We start from the raw sequence: 20,679 nt of genomic DNA on the forward strand, positions 1-20,679 counted from the left end.
AATAATATACAGAAAGAATCAGGACAATGTTAGAGCAGAGAATATATGAAATGCCAGTAAATTTGAACATTTCTGTAAAGTGGACAATTTCCTAGCTCCTAAAGTTTACCAAAACTGACACAAGAGGAAATTTATAGCTGGAGTTCTTTCACCAGTAAAGGAATTATGTCAGTAGTTTACAATCTTTCACCAAGAAAATACCAGACCCAGCCAGATCATTTGGGAGGTGAATTCTATGAAACTTCTATTAAACAGATAACATCAATATGAACAAAGAAAAACTTCTAGAGATAGCGAAGGAAGAATTCTCCTTTATTCATCTTATGAAGTCTATAAAATCCTAATACTGAAACTAGATTAGGACTGTAAGGAAAAAGAAATTTACAGGTCAAATTTACTTGTAAATATAAAAGCAAAAATTTTAAACTATGATATTAGCTACCCAAGTTCACTAGAGTAAGAAAAAGCATGAGCAAGTTAGGTAATCCAATGAATGAAAAGGTAGTTTAATGTCAAGGATATATATCAATAGATTGAAAACACCACATTTTATTTCTTTCATCTGTCTCTTTAAAAAATGATAAGTACTTATATTGATCTCTCTTGTACTAGGCACTGTGCTAAGTCACTTACATATTTACTCCTTTAAACTTTCTATCATCCCTGCGGGAAAGTTCTATTTTGCTTCCATTTCTTAGCTAAGACTCTAACCCCCAGGAAAGTGAAGCAACATTTGTAAGTTTTTGTGGATGGTCAGTGATGGGACCAGTACAGGAACATCCAAAGTCTGTGCTTGGAAACAGTGCCCCATGTTGACACTCACATTACAGATGAAAGGAAAGGAACCATGCACTTACCATATAGATTAAGTCTCACATTACAGGTTAAAGGAAAGGAACCATGCACTTACATTATAGATTAATACCCCCATAACAGGTTAAAGGAAAAAGAAACATGTGCTTCCTCAAAAGTTGTAAAGAAAGCATATCCATTTCTTAATATATTTCCCAATTTCTTTTGCTTGTTTTCTGACCTTTGTAGTGCATTTTGCCATGAGGCAAATTTTATTTCTTATATCATTAAATGTATCCTTTTTTCTTTGTATCTGAGAAAGGTATTCCTCATGAATACTTTATTTCATGTCTCCCAGGTTTCTGATACTTTTACAGTTTCATTATTTTTTAACTTTTAACTACTTGCTGTATCTAGAATTTAGTAATGATAGCCATATTTTCCCACTTTTGTTGAATAATTTTTGCTACTGATCCAAAATGTGAATTTTATTTTAAACTCAATTCCCTTATGCTCTTGCATCTAATTTTAAGATGCTTCCTATTCCACTGGTTGTTTTGCCTATCTAAAACAAAATGCTACCTTAGTTATAATGTAATTATAATATAATAAATGTAATTAGTAAACATAATACGACATATAATAAATAGCATATATAAAATAACAAAATATAATTTACCATATAACAAGGTCCAAGGAGAGCAATACTATACAATCACTTGAAATATCCCGCAAAAGATAGTTTATAAAATTCAATATTCATTTGTAATTTAAAAGAAAGAGTAAAATAGGGATTGATGAATGCTTCCAAAATAAGAAGAAATTATATGTCTACAAGAGAAAGAGGTAAATGATAAACTTTAGTAACACTGGCAATAAATGCAGGACAAGATGAGGATGCCTGATATAATGTTAAAGAAAAAGTATTATGTAACATTGTTTTTGCAGCACTGATGAGTTCAGTGAAAAGAGAATCTCATAGAAAAGAGTATCTCGTTCTTCTTAATGTCTGTACACTTGTCCATTGCATGAACATAACAGCTTATTTAGCCACTATGTTACTGATCTGCATCTGGATTTCTAGGTTTTCATGGAGTATTTTATTATGCACAATTGTTTCAAACACTAGGACTTCCTCTTATGTTTATATCTTTTGAAAGAAACAATATCTCCACAGATGATTTATCTGTGCTGGCTGCTAGCTGACTTTGGGTACTTCTCAGTTCTTCCCTTTACCTTCCTTGTCAATATGAAAACGGAAGGCAAGAAGGTCTCCTGTTTAGAGGCTGTCAAGATAGATCTTGGTGATAAAGTCTTGGTGGTAAAGGCTAAAAGTATCAACCCAGAACAAACGTTTTTCCAGCTGTAACTATGTGTGATTCCCTTGGCTTGATTCCGTAGAGGATGTCAGACCAGACTGTAGAATCTGCCGTCAAAGTGCTTCCAGTAGGATGAGCTAAGTCAAGTATGGTGGCATATGTAATTCAAGATAAAATATAATGTCTCCTTTTCTCTCCTAGCAAAACTTGGTGGAGTGAATGTAGAAGTCACTGTATGCTTTGAATTAAAGGAACACAATAAATCTTGTTTTGGAAGGTAAGTATTCTGGTCTCTTTGTGGAGATGAATTGGAAATTGTCTAGAAGAAGGAAAATGAGGTTAACCAAAGTTAAACTCATAAATAATTGAGCATTAATTAGATATCTGTGGTCTATGTTTGTCTTTGATCATAATTTCTCCCAATTTATAGACCTCTTTGATACTTGATGAATCCTTGTCAAAGATGCACTTAACAATGGTTATCACTTGTGTATTAGGTTTGGCCTGGGCCCTGAAGAAACTATCCTAAATTACCAGCTATGATTGTCACTTGATTTCCTCACAGAGAACAATCAGAACTCCTTGTCTTAAGTGGCTTGGAATGTGAAACTAGTTAGTCTCTTAGATATTGTTAGAGGACCCTACAGAGCCCATTGGTGAAAGTTTGGAAAACATGGGGCTTCTTAAAATTGATTCTTGTAGTGCTATAGGAAAGATCACTGAACCAAAAGGATAACGGTGTTTCTGGTTCTGTTGTTAGCATTCTCCATGGAAACACTGCTGAAGCTTCTGGACTCAATTTCCTTCCCCATATGTGAATGTCACTGAAAATATCCAACTCCATTCTATCCCCATATAACTTCAGGAACTAAGCAAAATGAAGACTCAAAATTCATTTCAAATAATGAAATGAATATATAACGTAGAATGGAACTGGGAAAATACCTGGTTTAAATTCTGGAAAGTACCAACTATACAATTCTGGATAAGTTGCTTACTCTTGCTTAGTCTAATTTAATGCCCATCTCACAGGATGTTATGATTAATTTAATATCTTTGTATAACACAGAGTGTTATGTAATTTCTTCTTGTTTTTCTTGAGTAAATACATATCCTTAAGCAACTCACTGTAAACAATAGTTACTTACTTGCTTAAATTACTCTTATCTTCTATTATCACCTGAACTGTGTCCTGCTCAAGTTAATATGTGGAAGTCTTAACCCCCAATACCTCGTAATCTGACTGTATTTGGACATAAGGCCCTTAAATAAGTAACTGAGTTCAAATGAGGTCAAATGGGTGGGCTCTAATTCAATATGACTGGTGTCCTTATAAAAAGAAAATATTAGGACACAGACATGCACAGAGAGAAGACCATGTGAAGACCAAAGGAAAACATGGCATCTACAAACCAAGAAGAGATACCTCAGAAGAAATCAATCCTGTTGACACCTTATCTCAGATTTCTAGCCTCTACACCCGTGAGTGAGTAAATTTCTGTTGTTTAACCTCCTCAGTCTCTGGTACTTTGTCATGGCAGCTCTAGGAAACTAATACAACTTTTTATGGCCTCCTTGTCTCAAGTTGAAAGTTCAATATTTGGCATCATAGCTAAGAAACAAAAATATCATCTACATTCCTTGTTGTAGTCTTTCTTCCCCATTCTCATTGCTAGTAATTTCCATATTTGGGTCTGTTTTCTGTATCTTGTAAACAGAGCATTACGCTCATTTCTTGTCTTCCTGCTAATATACAATAAATGTGCAGATACGAAATAGATTTTGGAGGAGTGCAACATATAGTTGGTACACGTGTGATATGTGTGTATTCATATAATTTATACTTTTTCTCTATTTTCTTCCTTTGGTGTGAGCTAAGATTCTCTGCTTTTGTGACTAGCGCTCCTGAATACTAATCCCTGAATTTAATTCACCAAAAATTGTCAAAAATAATAATCATATGGGGAAAGAGAGAGTGATAGAGGGAGAAGAACAAACAATCAGGCAAGGGCAGTACTGTGAATTATTAGGCTCTTATTAATAAGATTATTTTAGTCTAGAGGAAATGACCGTAAGTACCATCAGTGAGCCCAGTTGGTCTTTACTGAGTGCTAGACACATCCCTGAGTTCTGTTCTTAGTCTCCAACTGTATGATGACTACTGTCTGGAAGTATTATCTGAACAACTAAAGTCACTTAATGGAAAAGGAATATGTCTTTAGAGAAGCAACAGTAATTTTTCTATCTGATTAAAAAGCAATGTTGACTGTCTGGAAACCTCAGTCATATTTGTAAGCAGAAAAGCATTGGCTATTCAAAGTGGATGATGTAAAGAGATGAGCAGCAACTTTGGCGATAGGTATACCCGGATTTAATTCTCACTTCTACCACTTGGCAGCTGGATAGCCTTAGGCAAGTTTCATACCTCCCTGAAATTCACTTAATTCAGTCTGTAAAATGGCATAATAACTTATTATAGCATCCTTTTAGGAATTTTAAATCAGTTATTGAAATAAAAGTACACACTATATAGACAAGTATGGATTCCTCAATAGGTGTTTGACCTTTCATTTCTCCAGTATCCCACCCCCATCAAATAAAGAAAAATACTTTTTTAAATTTACGAATATTTCATTATTCTAAAGTTAAAGCCATAAAAATAAAAATAATCAAATGGCCTACGATCATACCATTAGAAGAACAAAAGAATAGGTGTTCATGAGAGTTCCAAATTAGAATACAAGTTTTCATTAGGCACCTGTTTATGTATGCTATTCTGCTCTTTAAAATAAATAATTAAATTTGAAAGACTTATTTCCTCACTTTTAAGACTTTATTAGTTTACAAATTACATATCGACCTATGCTAAATATTATACCAACCCATGCTAATGAATTCAGTACAGAAAACAAAAAACACTGCACTCAAGCAAACTACATATATATGTGTGTGTGTGTGTGTGTGTATATATATATATATATATATATATATATATATATTACTTAAATGCATTTATATCCTAGCGTGTCTCATAAAGCATTGTGGTAACTCACCGGAATACAAACAATCAAATATAATGGCAAAAGCACTTAATATAAACAGGGCCAAGGAAACATAGACAGAAGATGAAGAAAAGATGAGGGAAATGTGAACAGGAGGAAGTGTAGTTAATCGAGTTGTATGTTTTGACCTTAAGATTCTCTGTGCGGGGACTTCCCTGGTGGCACAGTGGTTGGGAATCCACCTGCCAGTGCAGGGAACATGGGTTTGAGCCCTGGTCAGGGAAGATCCCACCTGCTGCAGAGCAAATAAGCCCGTGTGCCACAACTACTGAGCCTGTGCTCTAGGGTCCATGAGCCACAACTACTGAAGCCCGTGTGCCACAACTACTGAAGTCCCAGCACCTAGCCCGTGCTCCACAACAAGAGAAGCCACAGCAATGAGGAGCCCGCACACCACAACGAAGAGTAGCCCCCACTCGCCCCAACTAGAGACAGCCTGTGTGCCACAACAAAGACCCAACACGGCCAAAAATAAATAATAAATAAATTTATTTAAAAAAAAGATTCTCTGTGGATAAAACAACATGTAAATAATTGGTTACAAAGCCACATTATTTGAAGGTGCCAGACTGCATATTAACAGTCTGACACAAAGGGACAGCACAGGAAAACGATTCAAAGATAGAGATTTTTAAATATTTGCAGTTTGAAACCTTTTAGAGCACGTGTAATGAGCTCGACACACATTTCAACACTCAACATGTTAATCACATGTTCAAAGTATGTCTCAAAGTCATTGGAAATAGCTGTTGTCTCTGTCCCTGATATCCAAAACTGATCTGTGATGTGTAAAACTCAGGAGGTATTGATATCCACTTTTTGGCATCTGAACAGGAAACAAAGTTGTTTCGCAGTGATAATAAAGAATGAAGTAAATGCAAAAGGATACAAAAGACAAAGTACTGAGGGAATGTATTAACAGAACGAGTCAAACTAAATTCTGGTGAACTGGGGCCTACGATTGTACACACTCCATGGAAATACCCCAGCCTAAATACTGGCATAGGAGGAAGGGTACTGCGAAGCCCATCACAGTATAATCCTTTAAAATGTCCCTTTCAAGGTTGGCTCCACTCAACACTGAGTATAGGAAATCTTCCCATCAGGCAGAAACACTGGCTGCCCAATGATTGACCAAGAAATTAACACACTAATGAATAAATGATGCTAATTTATTTCTATCCCTGACAATGGGAAACAGCATACACTCTGTGTCAATGGTATGTCCTCCTTCCCACTTTTCTAAGTGGTAAATTATGTTTTTCCCTTCATTGCTTTATATCATGTGTGGCAGGCATGATGGGAAATGGCTATCAATGGTTCTGTTATTGATTTCTACCTTCCTTTCACTGTGGCTAAAGAAGATACTTTGTATGATTTCAATTTCTTAAAAATGTATTGGTACTTGTATTGTGGCCTAACATATGGTCTTTCCCGGAGAGTGTTCCATGTGTACTTGAGAAAAAGGTGTATTCTGCTGTTGTTGAGTGGAGTGATCTATATACGCTGTTAGGTTTAGTTGGTTAAATGTGTTATTCAGTCCCCCTACCTCTCTACTGATCTTCTGTCTAGATGTGTTTTCCACTATTGAAAGCAAGGTATTGATCTCCAACTATTATTTTAGAACTATCTATTTCTTCCTTCAATTCTGTCAATGTTTGCTTCACATATTTGGGGGTTGTTTGGTACATATATGTTTATAGGTGTTCTATGTTCTTGATAGATTGAACTTGTTATCAACATATAGTGGCCTCCTTTTCCTCTTGTGATAGTTTTTGATTTAAAGTTTATTTTGTGTGATAGTAACATAGCCATCCCAGATCTATCTTCCTTCCTTCCTTCCTTCCTTTCTTTTTCTGTCTCTCTTTCCTTCTTTTTTGTTACTATTTGCATGGGATATTTTATTCTATGCTTTAACTTTCAAGCAACTTGTGTCTTTTGAAATCAAGTGAGATTTTTGCGGACAGCATATACTTGGATTATGGTTGTTTTTAAAGTCCATTCTGCCAATGTTTATCTTTTCATTGGAGAGCTTAATCCACTTACTTTTTCAAAAATTACTGATGAGGAAGAACTTAATTCTGTCTATTTCCTGCTTGTTTTCTGTATGTCTTATGCATTTTTTGCCCCTCATTTACTCCATTACTGACTTCTGTGCTTAGCCGATTTTCTTGTGGTGAACTCTTGATTCCCTTTTCATTTCTTTTTGCATATGGTCTATTGATATTTTCTTTGTGGTTATCAAGAAGATGACATTTACCATTCTAAAGTTAAAACAATATAATTTCAATTGAAACCAACTTCAGTAGCACACAGAAACTCTGTTCCTCTACAGTTCTGTTCCTCCTCTTTACATTATTATTGTCACAAATTACACCTTTTTACTTTGTGAGCCCAATAACATGGATTTATGATTATTTTATACATTTGTTTTTTCAATCATGTAAGAAATAAAAAGTAGAGCTACAAGCCAATAACACAATACTGGCTTTAGTACTTGCCCATGTATTTATCTTTACTGGAGATTTCTATTTCTTTCTACAGCTTCGAGATGCTGTCTAGTGTCCTTTCATTTCAACCTGAAGGTTCAATTTAGCATTTCTCATAGGGCAGTGGTAGGAAGTTGTAAAATAAATGCCCTCAGCCTTTGTTCATCTGGGAATGCGTTAATTTCTCCCTACGTTTTGAAACCAGTTTGGCCAAATATAGAATTCTTGGTGGACAATTTTTTTTCTTTCAGCACTTTAAATATGGCTGGCCTCTTGCTTCCGTGGTTTCATAGAGGAAATTAGCTCTAATCTTTTTGAGGATCCCTGCTTTGTAACAAATTTCTTTTTTCTTTCTCCTTTGGGAGAAAAGATTCTTTCTGTGTCATTTGGCTTCTGAGAGTTTGATTATACTGGTTTTTGCTGTGGGGTTCTTTGAGTTTCTCTTAGTCCTGAAATCAGCCAAAGATTTATAGCAACCAAACACATAGTGAACCAGGGAAGAGGCAATTTGAAAATGGCAGGAAAGCTTTGTGGCATTTTTACTTGCCCTTGCCCCATCCACTGTTAGTGTAGTGATGGTCTTAAAGTGGTGGAGTCTTAATGCAGTGATAGTCTTAAAGTAACAGCAGACCATTCCTAGAATGGGACCCTCAATCCTGCTTCAGGAGGGAGCAGAAGAGACTGTACTCTCAGATTATTATGTGTATCTGTTCTAACCTGTCTGGGAGCTACCTGAAGGACTGACACAAGATGCTTATCTCTGTCTTAGCTAACTTGGAACACAGTCTGGAAAAGCAGCGGTCAATGCTCAAAAAAGTGCAAGTTGAACTAACAAAGCACAGATGGCTGGGGCAGAAGACTGTGCATTGAAATACAGTAGACCACAGAAGATGCAGGAGCCAAAGTTGGGGGAGATTCTTTGGGAAATTAGAACCTACAAAAAGTACACATGTGTCCAGAGAAATTAGGAAAGCCACATGCATACTCGAGATAAGATGCATGTTCTGAAAACACCAGAGGAGTCTCTAAGCTTTTACCATGGGCTGAGCCCTGAACTCAATGCAGGTCAGCTAAATGTTGAAGGAGTGATCCAGCAATCTGCACAATGGGCAGAGGTGTGTGGTTTTGGGTGTGCATGTGGATGTGCTTGTGTGTATTTATTTTTGTTTGTTTTAGGTGCAGGAATTCAAGGAAATCTCTGTCAAAACATTAGCTAAACATGAACTAAAGGAACAGAGACTTCGGTGCATACATACGATAAGGAAAACAGTCATTGCAAAAATAGTTTGGAAAGGTCCCTAAACAAACAGACTACTACAGCCTCCAACAATCAAAAGCCCAGGAAACCCTGGGAAAGTGGGAGAATCTGATTTCCATAGATACCACATTATAATATTTGAAAGACAAATTTTCAACCAAAAAAATCACAAGGTATACAAAGACATGGAAAAGTATGGTCCATTTAAGAAAACAAATTAATTGATGAAACCATCCCTAATGAAGCCCAGACATTTCTCCACTGCATATTCTTGCCTCCTTTGTCATAGATTCATTGACCATAAGTGCATGGGTTTCTTTCTGGGCTGTCTATTCTGTTCCAGTGATCGATGTTTTTGTGCCAGTACCATGCTGTTTTGATTACTGTAGGTTTGTAGCATAGTCTGAAGCCAGGGAGCATGATTCCTCCAGTTGTGTTCTTCTTTCTCAAGACTGTTTTAGCTATTCAGGACCTTTTGTGTTTCCATACAAACTTTAAAATTATTTGTTCTAGGTCTGTGGAAAATGCCCTTGATATGTTGATACAGACTGCATTGAATCCATTGATTTCCTTGGGTATGATAGTCACTTTAACAATATTAATTCTTCCAATCCGTGACCATGGTATATCTTTCCAGCTGTTTGTGTCATCTTTAATTTCTTGTATCAGTGTCATATAGTTCCCTGGGTACAGGTCTTTTACCTCCTTAGGCAGATTTATTCTTCTGTATTTTATTCTTTTTTACGCGATTGTAAATGGGATTGTTTCCTTAATTTCTCTTTCTGATAGTTCACTGTTAGTGTATAGAAATACAGTAGATTTCTAGATATAAATTCTGTATCCTACAAATTTACCAAGTTCATTTTTGAGCTCTAATAATTTTTGGATGGTGTCTTTCAGATTTTCTATGGATCATGCCATCTGCAAACAGTGACAGTTTTACTTTTTCCTCTCCATTTTGGAGTCCTTTTATTTATTGACTTTTCTTGTCTGATTGCTGTGGCTAGGACTTCCAAAAGTACCTTCAATAAAAGTGGTGAGAGTGGGCATCCTTGTCTTGTTCCTGATCTTAGGGGAAATGCTTTCAGCTTTTCACCATTGAGTATGTTAGCTATGAGCTTGTCGTATATGGCCTTTATTATGTTGAGGTATGTGTTCCCTCTATGCCCACTTTCTGGAGAGTTTTTACCATGAATGGATATTGAATTTTTTTCAAAAGCTTTTTTTTCATCTATTGAGATAATCATATGGTTTTTAGTCTTCAATTTGTTACTGTGATGATAAGAGACCTAAGAGAGCTACAGAGGCTAAGTGACCTATCCTTCCCTGAATGGGTAGGTATCCTTGTTCTGCCTTCTAATTGAGTTAGTATCTGAGTAAAGAACTGCCAGGTGTCATTTAGTTCACAATACACTGTTGTGGCAATATAGAAATGAATTTGTCTAAATCATTTGGCTTTTCTAAATTATAGTAAATGAATATACTGAATGAATACTTCAACTTAAGGAAATGCTCTTAAAGATATATTAATGTAGGCACTTCAGCGGAGAATTGAAAACAAAACAAATAATTCAGGTAAAATTAAAGTACACTCAGTTGTATCCAGTTTCCTCTTGTAAATCTCTCTTTTTCATTTGAGTGGACAGTCACTGGAGAATATCTGACTTGGGGCTAAGGAAATCTAAGCCTTCTTGGCCACACTGTATTCTCTTATGTCGTTTAATAAAGACACCAGTTGGGTTGCTGAAAAAATAGTGGGAAAAATCAATGCCTCACATCCAAAGGGCAGCTCTTGAAAATATGTGGATTGTTGTAGTCATTTTGCTCTTCTGGCCTCAGAAGTTCTAATCTTAACCTTAGCCCCTCATGCAGAGAGACTTTTTAAACCAATTCACACATTACTCATTATGTGACTGTTGAATAAGAGAAACCCAGCTCTTTTCCTGTGCTTTCAAGCAGTTATCTTCTTCAAAACTTTGTTTGGATTGTTATACCTTAACCTTGCCTGGCAAGGGACTTATGGGAAGGTTGTTATTGTTTGAAAGTTTGGTGCCAGTATCTGCAAAGAAAGAAGAAAGTAAAGAAGGAAAGGTGTGTTTATCAAACATCCCAATAGTGAAAGTGTGTGAAAGCAACTTTTGAAAAAGTGAATCTGTCAGAGTTCAGCCGTATTATTACATTTTATTTTATTCATTGAACATAAATAATTATCAGTGAATCCTTTCTAGATTTTCTAGTTTCCCAAAGTTCCCTGTATTCACATTCTAAGGTGAAAAATGGTATTTTAAGTCACTGCTCTCCACCTTATATTATTTATAATCACTCCTCATGACCTCTTCCTTCAAAGAAACGTGATCCTGAGAAGTGTCCTTTGTTTGTCTTTGTGGAATAAGTGATGGGGATGCATCCTGGAGACCTGTGAGATGTTTAAATTGTGGCCTAATGAAACTAGGATGGAGAGTTCTGGAAAGATCTGGAAAGATGGCTGGTAGAGTGTGGTCAGATGTGGGAGAAGAGACGCGTACCGAGAGAGGGAGAGGAAATTTTCAGAGGGAGACAATTAAACAAATAATTCAATAAGTTTTGTTGTGTGGTGTGGGATGCAAGCCTTTCTCTCCCCCTTTCCTTCACAATCTCTTTGTTAAAGACTGTGTTTTTCATTAGTTTTACTAAGATAGGATTTGCCGTTTTCTTTGGATACTGAGAATGGACCCATGGAAACAGTTACATTTGGGTTATCTCTGACTATCTTTAATGAAGAACATAAATATTGGCCACACTATCTATGCACATGCTATCACCATGCCTTTTTTGTTCTCTGTTCATATATCTAAGTCCTCTTCTTTGAGGTCAATCTCAAATCTCATCTGAAATGTACATTTATTGATAGATTCAAGCCATAATGAACTGTCCCTTCTTTGTGCTCCTTAGGCTCTGATTATTTATAAAAACTCATTTTTGAACTTAGACCCTGTCCAATATGATATATTACTTATTTCATCAGCATATGTTATATCCTCAACACAGTTATAAGCTTTTGTGGGGCTGGGATCATACATTCTGTAATTTTTCTCAGTACTTACACTTACTTTGATAGAAAGCGCATTCATTCATCTAAACATCATTTATTGAGTGTTAATTAAATGTCTCAACTCAGTCAATATTGTTTGAGTGAATGCATGCATGAATGAGGGAGTATGCAATAGGTAGCCTAATGTACCGCCCGATGTGAAAAAACCAAAAGCATAAACACAAAAGCAAGCCGAAAAGTGGCCCAGGACTTTCTGTAAAATATCCTGCTTTTGTTGGATGAGGCCATGAAAATCAAGATGCTCCTGAAAGGTCTTAAGAGCTGACCAAGAATAGTAAACAATTGAAATTCTCTCAGGCTTATTCAACCCTATCACTGGACACATTTATACCTCTCAGGAATGTTATTAAAAGAAGAGATTAATAAAGCTTTTATAGATGAGTTGATAAATCTCTAAACATTTAAATCTTCATTTCCTCCTAGGTTTCTCTAGTTTGGGTTTCCAAAAGATTTCAAGAAACCACAGGATAATTAAAAAATTAGACATTATCTTTCTTACCTTCATGTTTTTTGATGGTAAACACATTTTATTTTCTCCATAGTGCTGCCCAATTTCCACCAGTACAGTTCTTAAGTGAATTTTGCTCTGGATGGTGGGATATATAAGATGTAAATGAATTGTTTGTATATGTTTTAGAATTCTTCTAAAGGGCCTGGCCATGGAAATGCATTGAATCTTACTTAAATAAGTAAAGGAACTTCCTCAGAATTATTATTTTATTCTGGTTAGGATACTCTCTGCCCTGGTTTGTTAAAATTTCCCTCTAGAGTGGTTTTAATTTTGTTTCTGATAGGGTCCTAGGATTTATTGCCACACCCATCCTGCATCTGGTTTTCTTTGAATTCCTCTCCTTGCAGTTTCTGATTCATACAGGGCCTTACAGGTTAGTGACAACCTGGCCATCACAACTCTGGGAAGGACAGGCCTACTTTTCAGAGGTGCTGATGTTTTCTGTACCTGAAGGTTTTCAAGAGATATCAATCTTCCTCACCACCTCCCTTGGCCCTCTTAATGGACTAAGCAGTTCCTCATGAAAGTTCTGTAGGATATCTGTACTAACTTCTCCATATTGTTCCATCCTGAGTCTAAATTCCTGGCCTCAAGGTAATGTTAGATTTCTAGCTCCAGCCCCTATGTACATAAGGCCTCTACTAAGGAACAGAACGCATACACATCAGTCTGCTCTTATTTCTCTGGATTTAATTTCTCTGTTACTTTCTGAAACATGCAGGTGCTCCTTTCTTTCTTTTAATCTCAGCTATGTGCTTTTAACATTTTGAAAACTGACCCAGAATTTACATGTGTCTCCAGTAAGAGTACATTAAATTGAGCTTAGTCTGCTCTTCTACTGGCATATTTGAGATCCAAATAATTTGCTACTTAACTGGATTCAGTTACCTGTATATTTCAGGCACCTAAAACTCACCATGTTCCAAATTTCCCCCTTTATAGTTAGTAATTTTCTTGGGAATCTGGATAACATTAGATGGAATAAAGTTAGTGAGTGGCCCAGGATTGCCTGAAATTTTGTTTGTCAGAGTGGCCAGGGAAAGTTAAGCAAAGAAGCAAACCAAATGAAAAACAGAATCACATTATTATGGCTGAGACAAGATTCCATGCAGAACTCTCTGTAGAGCTGGGTTGGGTCATAACTTATGCCAGAGCTCTAGGTGGGGTTGACACCATCTCATGCCAAGCTCTCAGTTCTGGGCTAATGTCATCTCTGGTCCACTCTATGGAGTGGAAACTTTGGAGGAATGGCCAATGTGTTCCACAGTGTAGGAAGAGGGAAATTGTGAACGTTACTTTCTAAATTGTGGAGGAACTAACCACTGTAAATGTGCCTTGAACTATGGTGTTTAATTTGACCAGTCAGATCAATGACTTTCCCCTTGAATGAAATGCTGCTACGTATATGAGCAGAAAAACAAAACTGGTATAAGGAATAGATAGCTAGTGGGAAGCAGCCGCATAGCCCAGGAAGATCAGCTCTGTGCTTTGTGACCACCTAGAGGGGTGACATAGGGCGGGTGGGAGGGAGGGAGTTGCAAGAGGGAAGAGATATGGGGACATATGTATATGTATAACTGATTTACTTTGTTAGAAAGTGGAAACTAACACACCATTGTAAAGCAATTATACTCCAATGAAGATGTTTAAAAAAAAACTAGTGTAAGGAGCTGGAGAGACTGGGAGTCTTATTTTCCCAGCAATTAACTTTTCCTCGACCATGACCTTCCTTTTGAGTCTCCTAGACCTTGGGGATGATAGCAACCCCTTGGGTTGGGGGATGGCAACCCCATCTTCACTAGAACCTCTATAGTTAACTTTGATTTTTCCCACACCGTCTATCCATCCCATGTATGCAGTCAGACATTTGATCTTGGACTTTTACTGACAAAATATCCTTGAATATAACCATTTCTTTTCACTGCCACTGCTACTGCTTTTGTCACTGCCTTAACTAGAGCTTTAACTTTAAGTTCTTTATATAAATATCTAAATATCTATATATAAATAAAATATACAAATAAATAAAATGTAATATTAATTTTGATGATTTAAAAGTCTTTTCTTGATAAAGACTTTTCCTGATAAATATACACAATATCTTATATAAATATTTGTGTATTATCTGTTCTTTTCTTAGAATTTTAGTCATATGATTCTATCTCTTGGTATGTCTAGAACTTTTTGATTGAATGCTGACTATTTTATTTGGCTTTTAAAATTTTTCTCAGTGGAAATGTTGTTTTGCTTCAAAATATTTTACTCTACCTGGAAGTAGCAAATCTTCAAATTACAATTTGTTAAATGCTTTGAAATATCAATACTATAGGTGTCACAAAATCTAGAAAAATGACATTTGAAAATTAACTACTGCCAGATGTGTCTCTATAAAACTTTTTCCCCACTCTTGTAGCTATATATTCTTTAACTGCCTCCTGTTTTAGAAATAAAATTGTAAGAAATAAACTTTGTAGTTTATAGACATAGATTTCTTTTCACATGGTTGATTAGAGTTTGCTTTTAGTTATTAATAGTTTAGAAAAGTTTATTTCAGCATCACAATTTATTATTGATAATGTCGCATTAATGTTCATTGTTAACTTTGAGAAAACCTCTATGGATTACTTCCTCATAAATATTTACTATTATAAATGCATTACTGATTTCAGTACTGCTATAGGTTTGTGCATTACAGGAATTCTGATAAAATACTCATTGACACCATTCCATTACACACATTATTGATGGGGTATATTCTTTTATTTCTTTCTTTATTTATTTTTGACTGTGTTGTGTCTTCGTTGCTGTGCGCAGGCTTTCTCTAGTTGCAGCGACTGGGGGATACTCTTTGTTGCGGTGTGCAGGCTTCTTATTGTGGTGGCTTCTCTTGTTGCAAAGCACAGGCTCTAGGCACACAAGCTTCAGTAGTTGTGGCTCGCAGGCTCAGTAGTTGTGGCTCACGGGCTCTAGAGCGAAGGCCCCATAGTCGTGGCACACGGTCTTAGTTGTTCCGCGGCATGTGGGATCTTCCCGGACCAGGGCTCGAACCCGTGTCCCCTGCATTGGCAGGTGACTTCCTAACCACTGTGCCATCAGGGAAGCCCCTGGAGTATATTGGGTTTTTTTTTTTTTTTGCGGTATGCTGGCCTCTCACTGTTGTGGCCTCTCCCCGTTGTGGGGCACAGGCTCCGGACATGCAGGCTCAGTGGCCATGGCTCACGGGCCTAGCTGCTACGTGGCATATGGGATCTTCCCGGACTGGGGCACGAACCCGTGTCCCCTGCATCGGCAGGCAGACTCTCAACCACTGCACCACCAGGGAAGCCCTGGGGTATATTCTTGACAGAAGGAAATTTCCGTTTTGACTAAGCATTGAAGAAAACTGAATCTTTGACTTATCCTTCACATGCCTGATGATTGAAATAATTTTCCACAGAATAACTTCTGGTTTTATACTTTTCAGTTCTTTTTTTCTTCTTCAAACGCACATGCTTTGAGAGCTGTGAAGTGCAAGACATGGCTATATTGTAAGGTGGTTTTTGTCCTTACGCTTCTGTGTCTTGTGCTAGTTAAGTCAGTAGAGTAGTCAGTAAGAGTACTGGAAGTTATTCCTGTAATGGGATATTATATAGTCAGTTACATATGGTGGTGTCTGAAAATCACATAATAGCCTCACTTAAAACATCTCCTTAGCCAGATTTCAAGAAAGCCTGTGACCAATCCAATATGATCCAACATAGCAGAATATGATAGAAGGAAAATTGACAAAGAAATAGACGCTGGACTTACCTGATGGAAATAAAAATATCTCACTTTTGACAATTTTGCAAAAACCTATAATGACATGAACTAATTTCTAGGGTTCTTCGTAGGACCTAAAAAGGAACCCATAGAGTTGTGGAACAACAATAGAAGCTACTGTGATGAGAAGCCCGGACACCGCAACAAAGAGTAGCCCCCACTCGCCGCAACTAGAGAAAGCCTGCACGCAGCACTGAAGACCCAACGCAGCCAAGATAAAAATAAATAAATAAATAAAAATAAATTTATCTTTTAAAAAGTGATACTCAGGTTTGAGGCATGAGAAATTTGATGAGGAGAAATTAGCTAATGTTTGCAGAACTTTTAAAATATCAAACTCAGTCTCTAAGATTTTAGCATTCTATACAACATCGGTTACTTATTAGTGGTTTGGGAAGGCCAATTTAAAATTTTCTCATCTTACTGTATTGAAATTCACGGCCCTAATGTTCTCCACGTTGACTATATGAATGATGAAGAAAAGTCAATCATGTATTTCATTTCCAACTGGACAGAAAACAATATTTTGAAAAGTGTTTGGCCTACTGACTTTTGATTTCTTCTAAGGCAAATGGATAGGTAATTTTTATTCCCTGATTAGGAGAAAAATGGAGGAAGAGGGCAGGGTTAAGAATTAAGATTTCAAGAGCATGAGAGGTAGATGGCCAACCATAGTTCCTAAGGTTCGGTGCCTGTAACTGTTGCCGCTGCTTAAGCGTGCCAAAGCAGTGGTACGGCTGCTGCGCTCGTGTTTGCTACCACTAGAAACATTCTTGCCAGTAGTGGCGGCAGCGGGACTCAATTACTCCCTTTTTTCACTCTCTCCAGAAGCTCCAGATGGCGTCTTCCGTGGGCAACGTGGCCGACAGCACAGAACCAACGAAACGTATGCTTTCCTTCCAAGGGTTAGCTGAGCTGGCACATCGAGAATATCAGGCAGGAGATTTTGAGACAGCTGAGAGACACTGCATGCAGCTCTGGAGACAAGAGCCAGGCAATACTGGTGTACTTTTATTACTTTCATCTATACACTTCCAGTGTCGAAGGCTGGACAGATCTGCCCACTTTAGTACTCTGGCAATTAAACAGAACCCTCTTCTGGCAGAAGCCTATTCGAATTTGGGGAATGTGTACAAGGAAAGAGGGCAGTTGCAGGAAGCAACTGAGCATTACCGGCATGCATTGCGTCTCAAACCAGATTTCATCGATGGTTATATTAACCTGGCAGCCGCTTTGGTAGCAGCAGGCGACATGGAAGGAGCAGTACAAGCTTACGTCTCTGCTCTTCAGTACAATCCTTCTTTGTACTGTGTTCGCAGTGACCTGGGGAACCTGCTCAAAGCCCTGGGTGGCTTAGAAGAAGCCAAGGCATGTTATTTGAAAGCAATTGAGATGCAACCGAACTTTGCAGTAGCTTGGAGTAATCTTGGCTGTGTTTTCAATGCACAAGGGGAGATTTGGCTTGCAATTCATCACTTTGAAAAGGCTGTCACCCTTGACCCCAATTTTCTGGATGCTTATATCAATTTAGGAAATGTCTTCAATGAGGCACGGATTTTTGACAGAGCTGTGGCAGCTTACCTTCGTGCCCTAAGCTTGAGTCCAAATCATGCAGTGGTACATGGCAACCTGGCTTGTGTATACTATGAGCAAGGCCTGATGGATCTGGCAATAGACACCTACAGGCGAGCTATTGAATTGCAACCACATTTCCCTGATGCTTACTGCAACCTAGCCAACGCTCTCAAAGAGAAGGGCAGTGTTGCTGAAGCAGAAGATTGTTATCATACAGCTCTCCGGCTGTGTCCCCGCCATGCAGACTCTCTGAATAACCTAGCCAATATCAAAGGAGAACAGGGAAACAGTGAAGAGGCAGTTCGCTTGTATCGTAAAGCATTAGAGCTCTGCCCAGACTTTGCTGATGCCCATTCAAATTTAGCAAGTGTATTGAAGCAGCAGGGAAAACTGCACGAAGCTCTGATGCATTATAAGGAGGCTATTCGAATCAGTCCTACCTTTGCTGATGCGTACTGTAATATGGGAAACACTCTATGGGATATGCAGGATGTTCAGGGAGCCTTAGAGTGTTATACTCGTGCCGTGCAGATCAACCCTGCATTTGCGGATGCCCACAGCAATCTGGCTTCCATTCACCAGGATTCAGGGAATATTCCAGAAGCAATTGCTTCTTATCGCACTGTTCTGAAGCTTCAACCTGATTTTCCTGACGCTTATTGTAATTTGGCTCATTGCCTGCAGGTTGTCTGTGATTGGACAGACTATGATGAGCGAATGAAGAAGTTGGTCAGCATTGTGGCTGACCAGTTGGAGAAGAATAGGTTGCCTTCTGTGCAGCCTCATCATAGTATGCTCTATCCTCTTCCTCATGGCTTCAGGAAGGCTATTGCTGAGAGGCATGGGAACCTCTGCTTGGCTAATATAAGTGCCCTTCATAAACCACCGTATGAACATCCAAAAGACTTGAAGCTCAGTGACGGTCGACTGCATGTAGGATACGTGAGTTCTGACTTTGGGAACCATCCTACTTCTCACCTTATGCAGTCTATTCCAGGCATTCACAATTCTGATAAATTTGAGATATTCTGTCATGCCCTGAGCCCACATGATGGCACAAACTTCCGAGCGAAGGTGATGGCAGAAGCCAATCATTTCACTGATCTTTCTCAGATTCCATGCAATGGGAAAGCAGCTGATCGCATCCATCAAGATGGTATACACATCCTTGTAAATATGAATGGTTATACCAGGGGTGCTCGAAATGAACTCTTTGCTCTCAGGCCAGCTCCTATTCAGGCAATGTGGCTGGGGTACCCTGGGACTAGTGGCGTGCTTTTCATGGATTATATCATCACTGATCAGGAAACGTCACCTGCTGAAGTTGCTGAGCAGTATTCTGAGAAACTGGCTTATATGCCCCATACGTTCTTTATTGGTGATCATGCTAATATGTTCCCGCACCTGAAGAAAAAAGCCGTCATCGATTTTAAGTCCAATGGGCACATTTATGACAATCGGATTGTGCTGAATGGCATCGGCCTCCAAGCATTTCTTGATAGTCTATCAGATGTGCAAATAGTCAAGATGAAATGTCCTGATGGAGAAGACAACACAGACAGCAGTAATACAGCTCTTAATATGCCTGTCATTCCTATGAATACTGTTGCAGAAGCAGTTATTGAAATGATTAACAGAGGACAAATTCAGATTACAATAAATGGATTCAGTATTAGCAATGGCCTGGCAACTACCCTGATCAACAATAAGGCTGCCACTGGAGAGGAGGTTCCCCGTACCATTATTGTAACCACACGTTCTCAGTATGGGTTACCAGAAGATGCCATTGTGTACTGTAACTTTAATCAGTTATACAAAATTGACCCATCTACTTTGCAGATGTGGGCAAATATTCTGAAGCGTGTTCCCAATAGTGTACTGTGGCTGTTGCGTTTTCCAGCAGCAGGAGAAGCTAATATTCAACAGTACGCACAAAATATGGGCCTTCCCCCGAACCGTATCATTTTTTCCCCTGTTGCTCCTAAAGAGGAACATGTTCGGAGAGGCCAGCTGGCTGATGTCTGCTTGGACACTCCACTCTGTAATGGCCACACCACAGGGATGGATGTCCTTTGGGCAGGGACCCCCATGGTGACTATGCCAGGAGAGACTCTTGCTTCCCGAGTTGCAGGTTCCCAGCTCACTTGTTTAGGCTGTCTTGAGCTGATTGCTAAAAATCGGCAAGAATATGAAGAGATAGCTGTGAAACTGGGAACTGATCTCGAATACCTGAAGAAAATTCGTGGCAAAGTCTGGAAGCAGAGAACATCTAGCCCTCTGTTCAACACCAAACAATACACAATGGAACTAGAGCGGCTCTATCTACACATGTGGGAGCATTATGCAGCTGGCAACAAACCTGATCACATGATTAAGCCTGTTGAAGTCACTGAGTCGGCCTAAATAATGACTGTGTGCCCAGGAGAATTACCCCTGTAGCTGAGCCTCAACCTTCTGGGGGAAAGGAAACTACTTTTTCAATAGCATGGTGCAGATGGGTGACAGACAATGATAAGGAATAGCACAGCCAGACTTGATTCCTGCATGATCACGATAGGGAGAGACCCAAGAGATGCGAAACTGCTGTTCCACAAGGAGTCTCCATCGAATTTTGCAGCAGCCAGGTGTCTGGAAGGTCTGGAAGGTAAGTCTGGAAGGTCTGATCTCCCTTGGTCTTCCAGGGGATGGATGGTTAGTGTGGAAGGGAGATAGAGATTGCCCGGCCGTTTTGTGATTATCACGGATTGATTGAGTCTTCTGAATTAATTTTTTTCTTTCTAT

The 20,679-nt window shown here is 38.3% G+C and overlaps 1 protein-coding gene across 1 annotated transcript; it reads left to right on the top strand.

Annotated features, from left to right (window-relative positions):
• The first annotated feature begins 17,042 nt into the window (after window positions 1-17,042).
• LOC308610212 (UDP-N-acetylglucosamine--peptide N-acetylglucosaminyltransferase 110 kDa subunit-like) lies at window positions 17,043-20,349 on the top strand. Its single transcript, XM_081259439.1, has one exon. The coding sequence runs from the start codon at window positions 17,161-17,163 to the stop codon at window positions 20,299-20,301; it is 3,141 nt and encodes a 1,046-aa protein (XP_081115565.1). The 5' UTR covers window positions 17,043-17,160; the 3' UTR covers window positions 20,302-20,349.
• Window positions 20,350-20,679: the final 330 nt, after the last annotated feature.

The sequence above is a fragment of the Mesoplodon bidens genome (assembly GCF_964165515.1).
Source record: "Mesoplodon bidens genome assembly, contig: HAP1_SCAFFOLD_581, whole genome shotgun sequence".
Classification (NCBI taxonomy): domain Eukaryota; kingdom Metazoa; phylum Chordata; class Mammalia; order Artiodactyla; family Ziphiidae; genus Mesoplodon; species Mesoplodon bidens.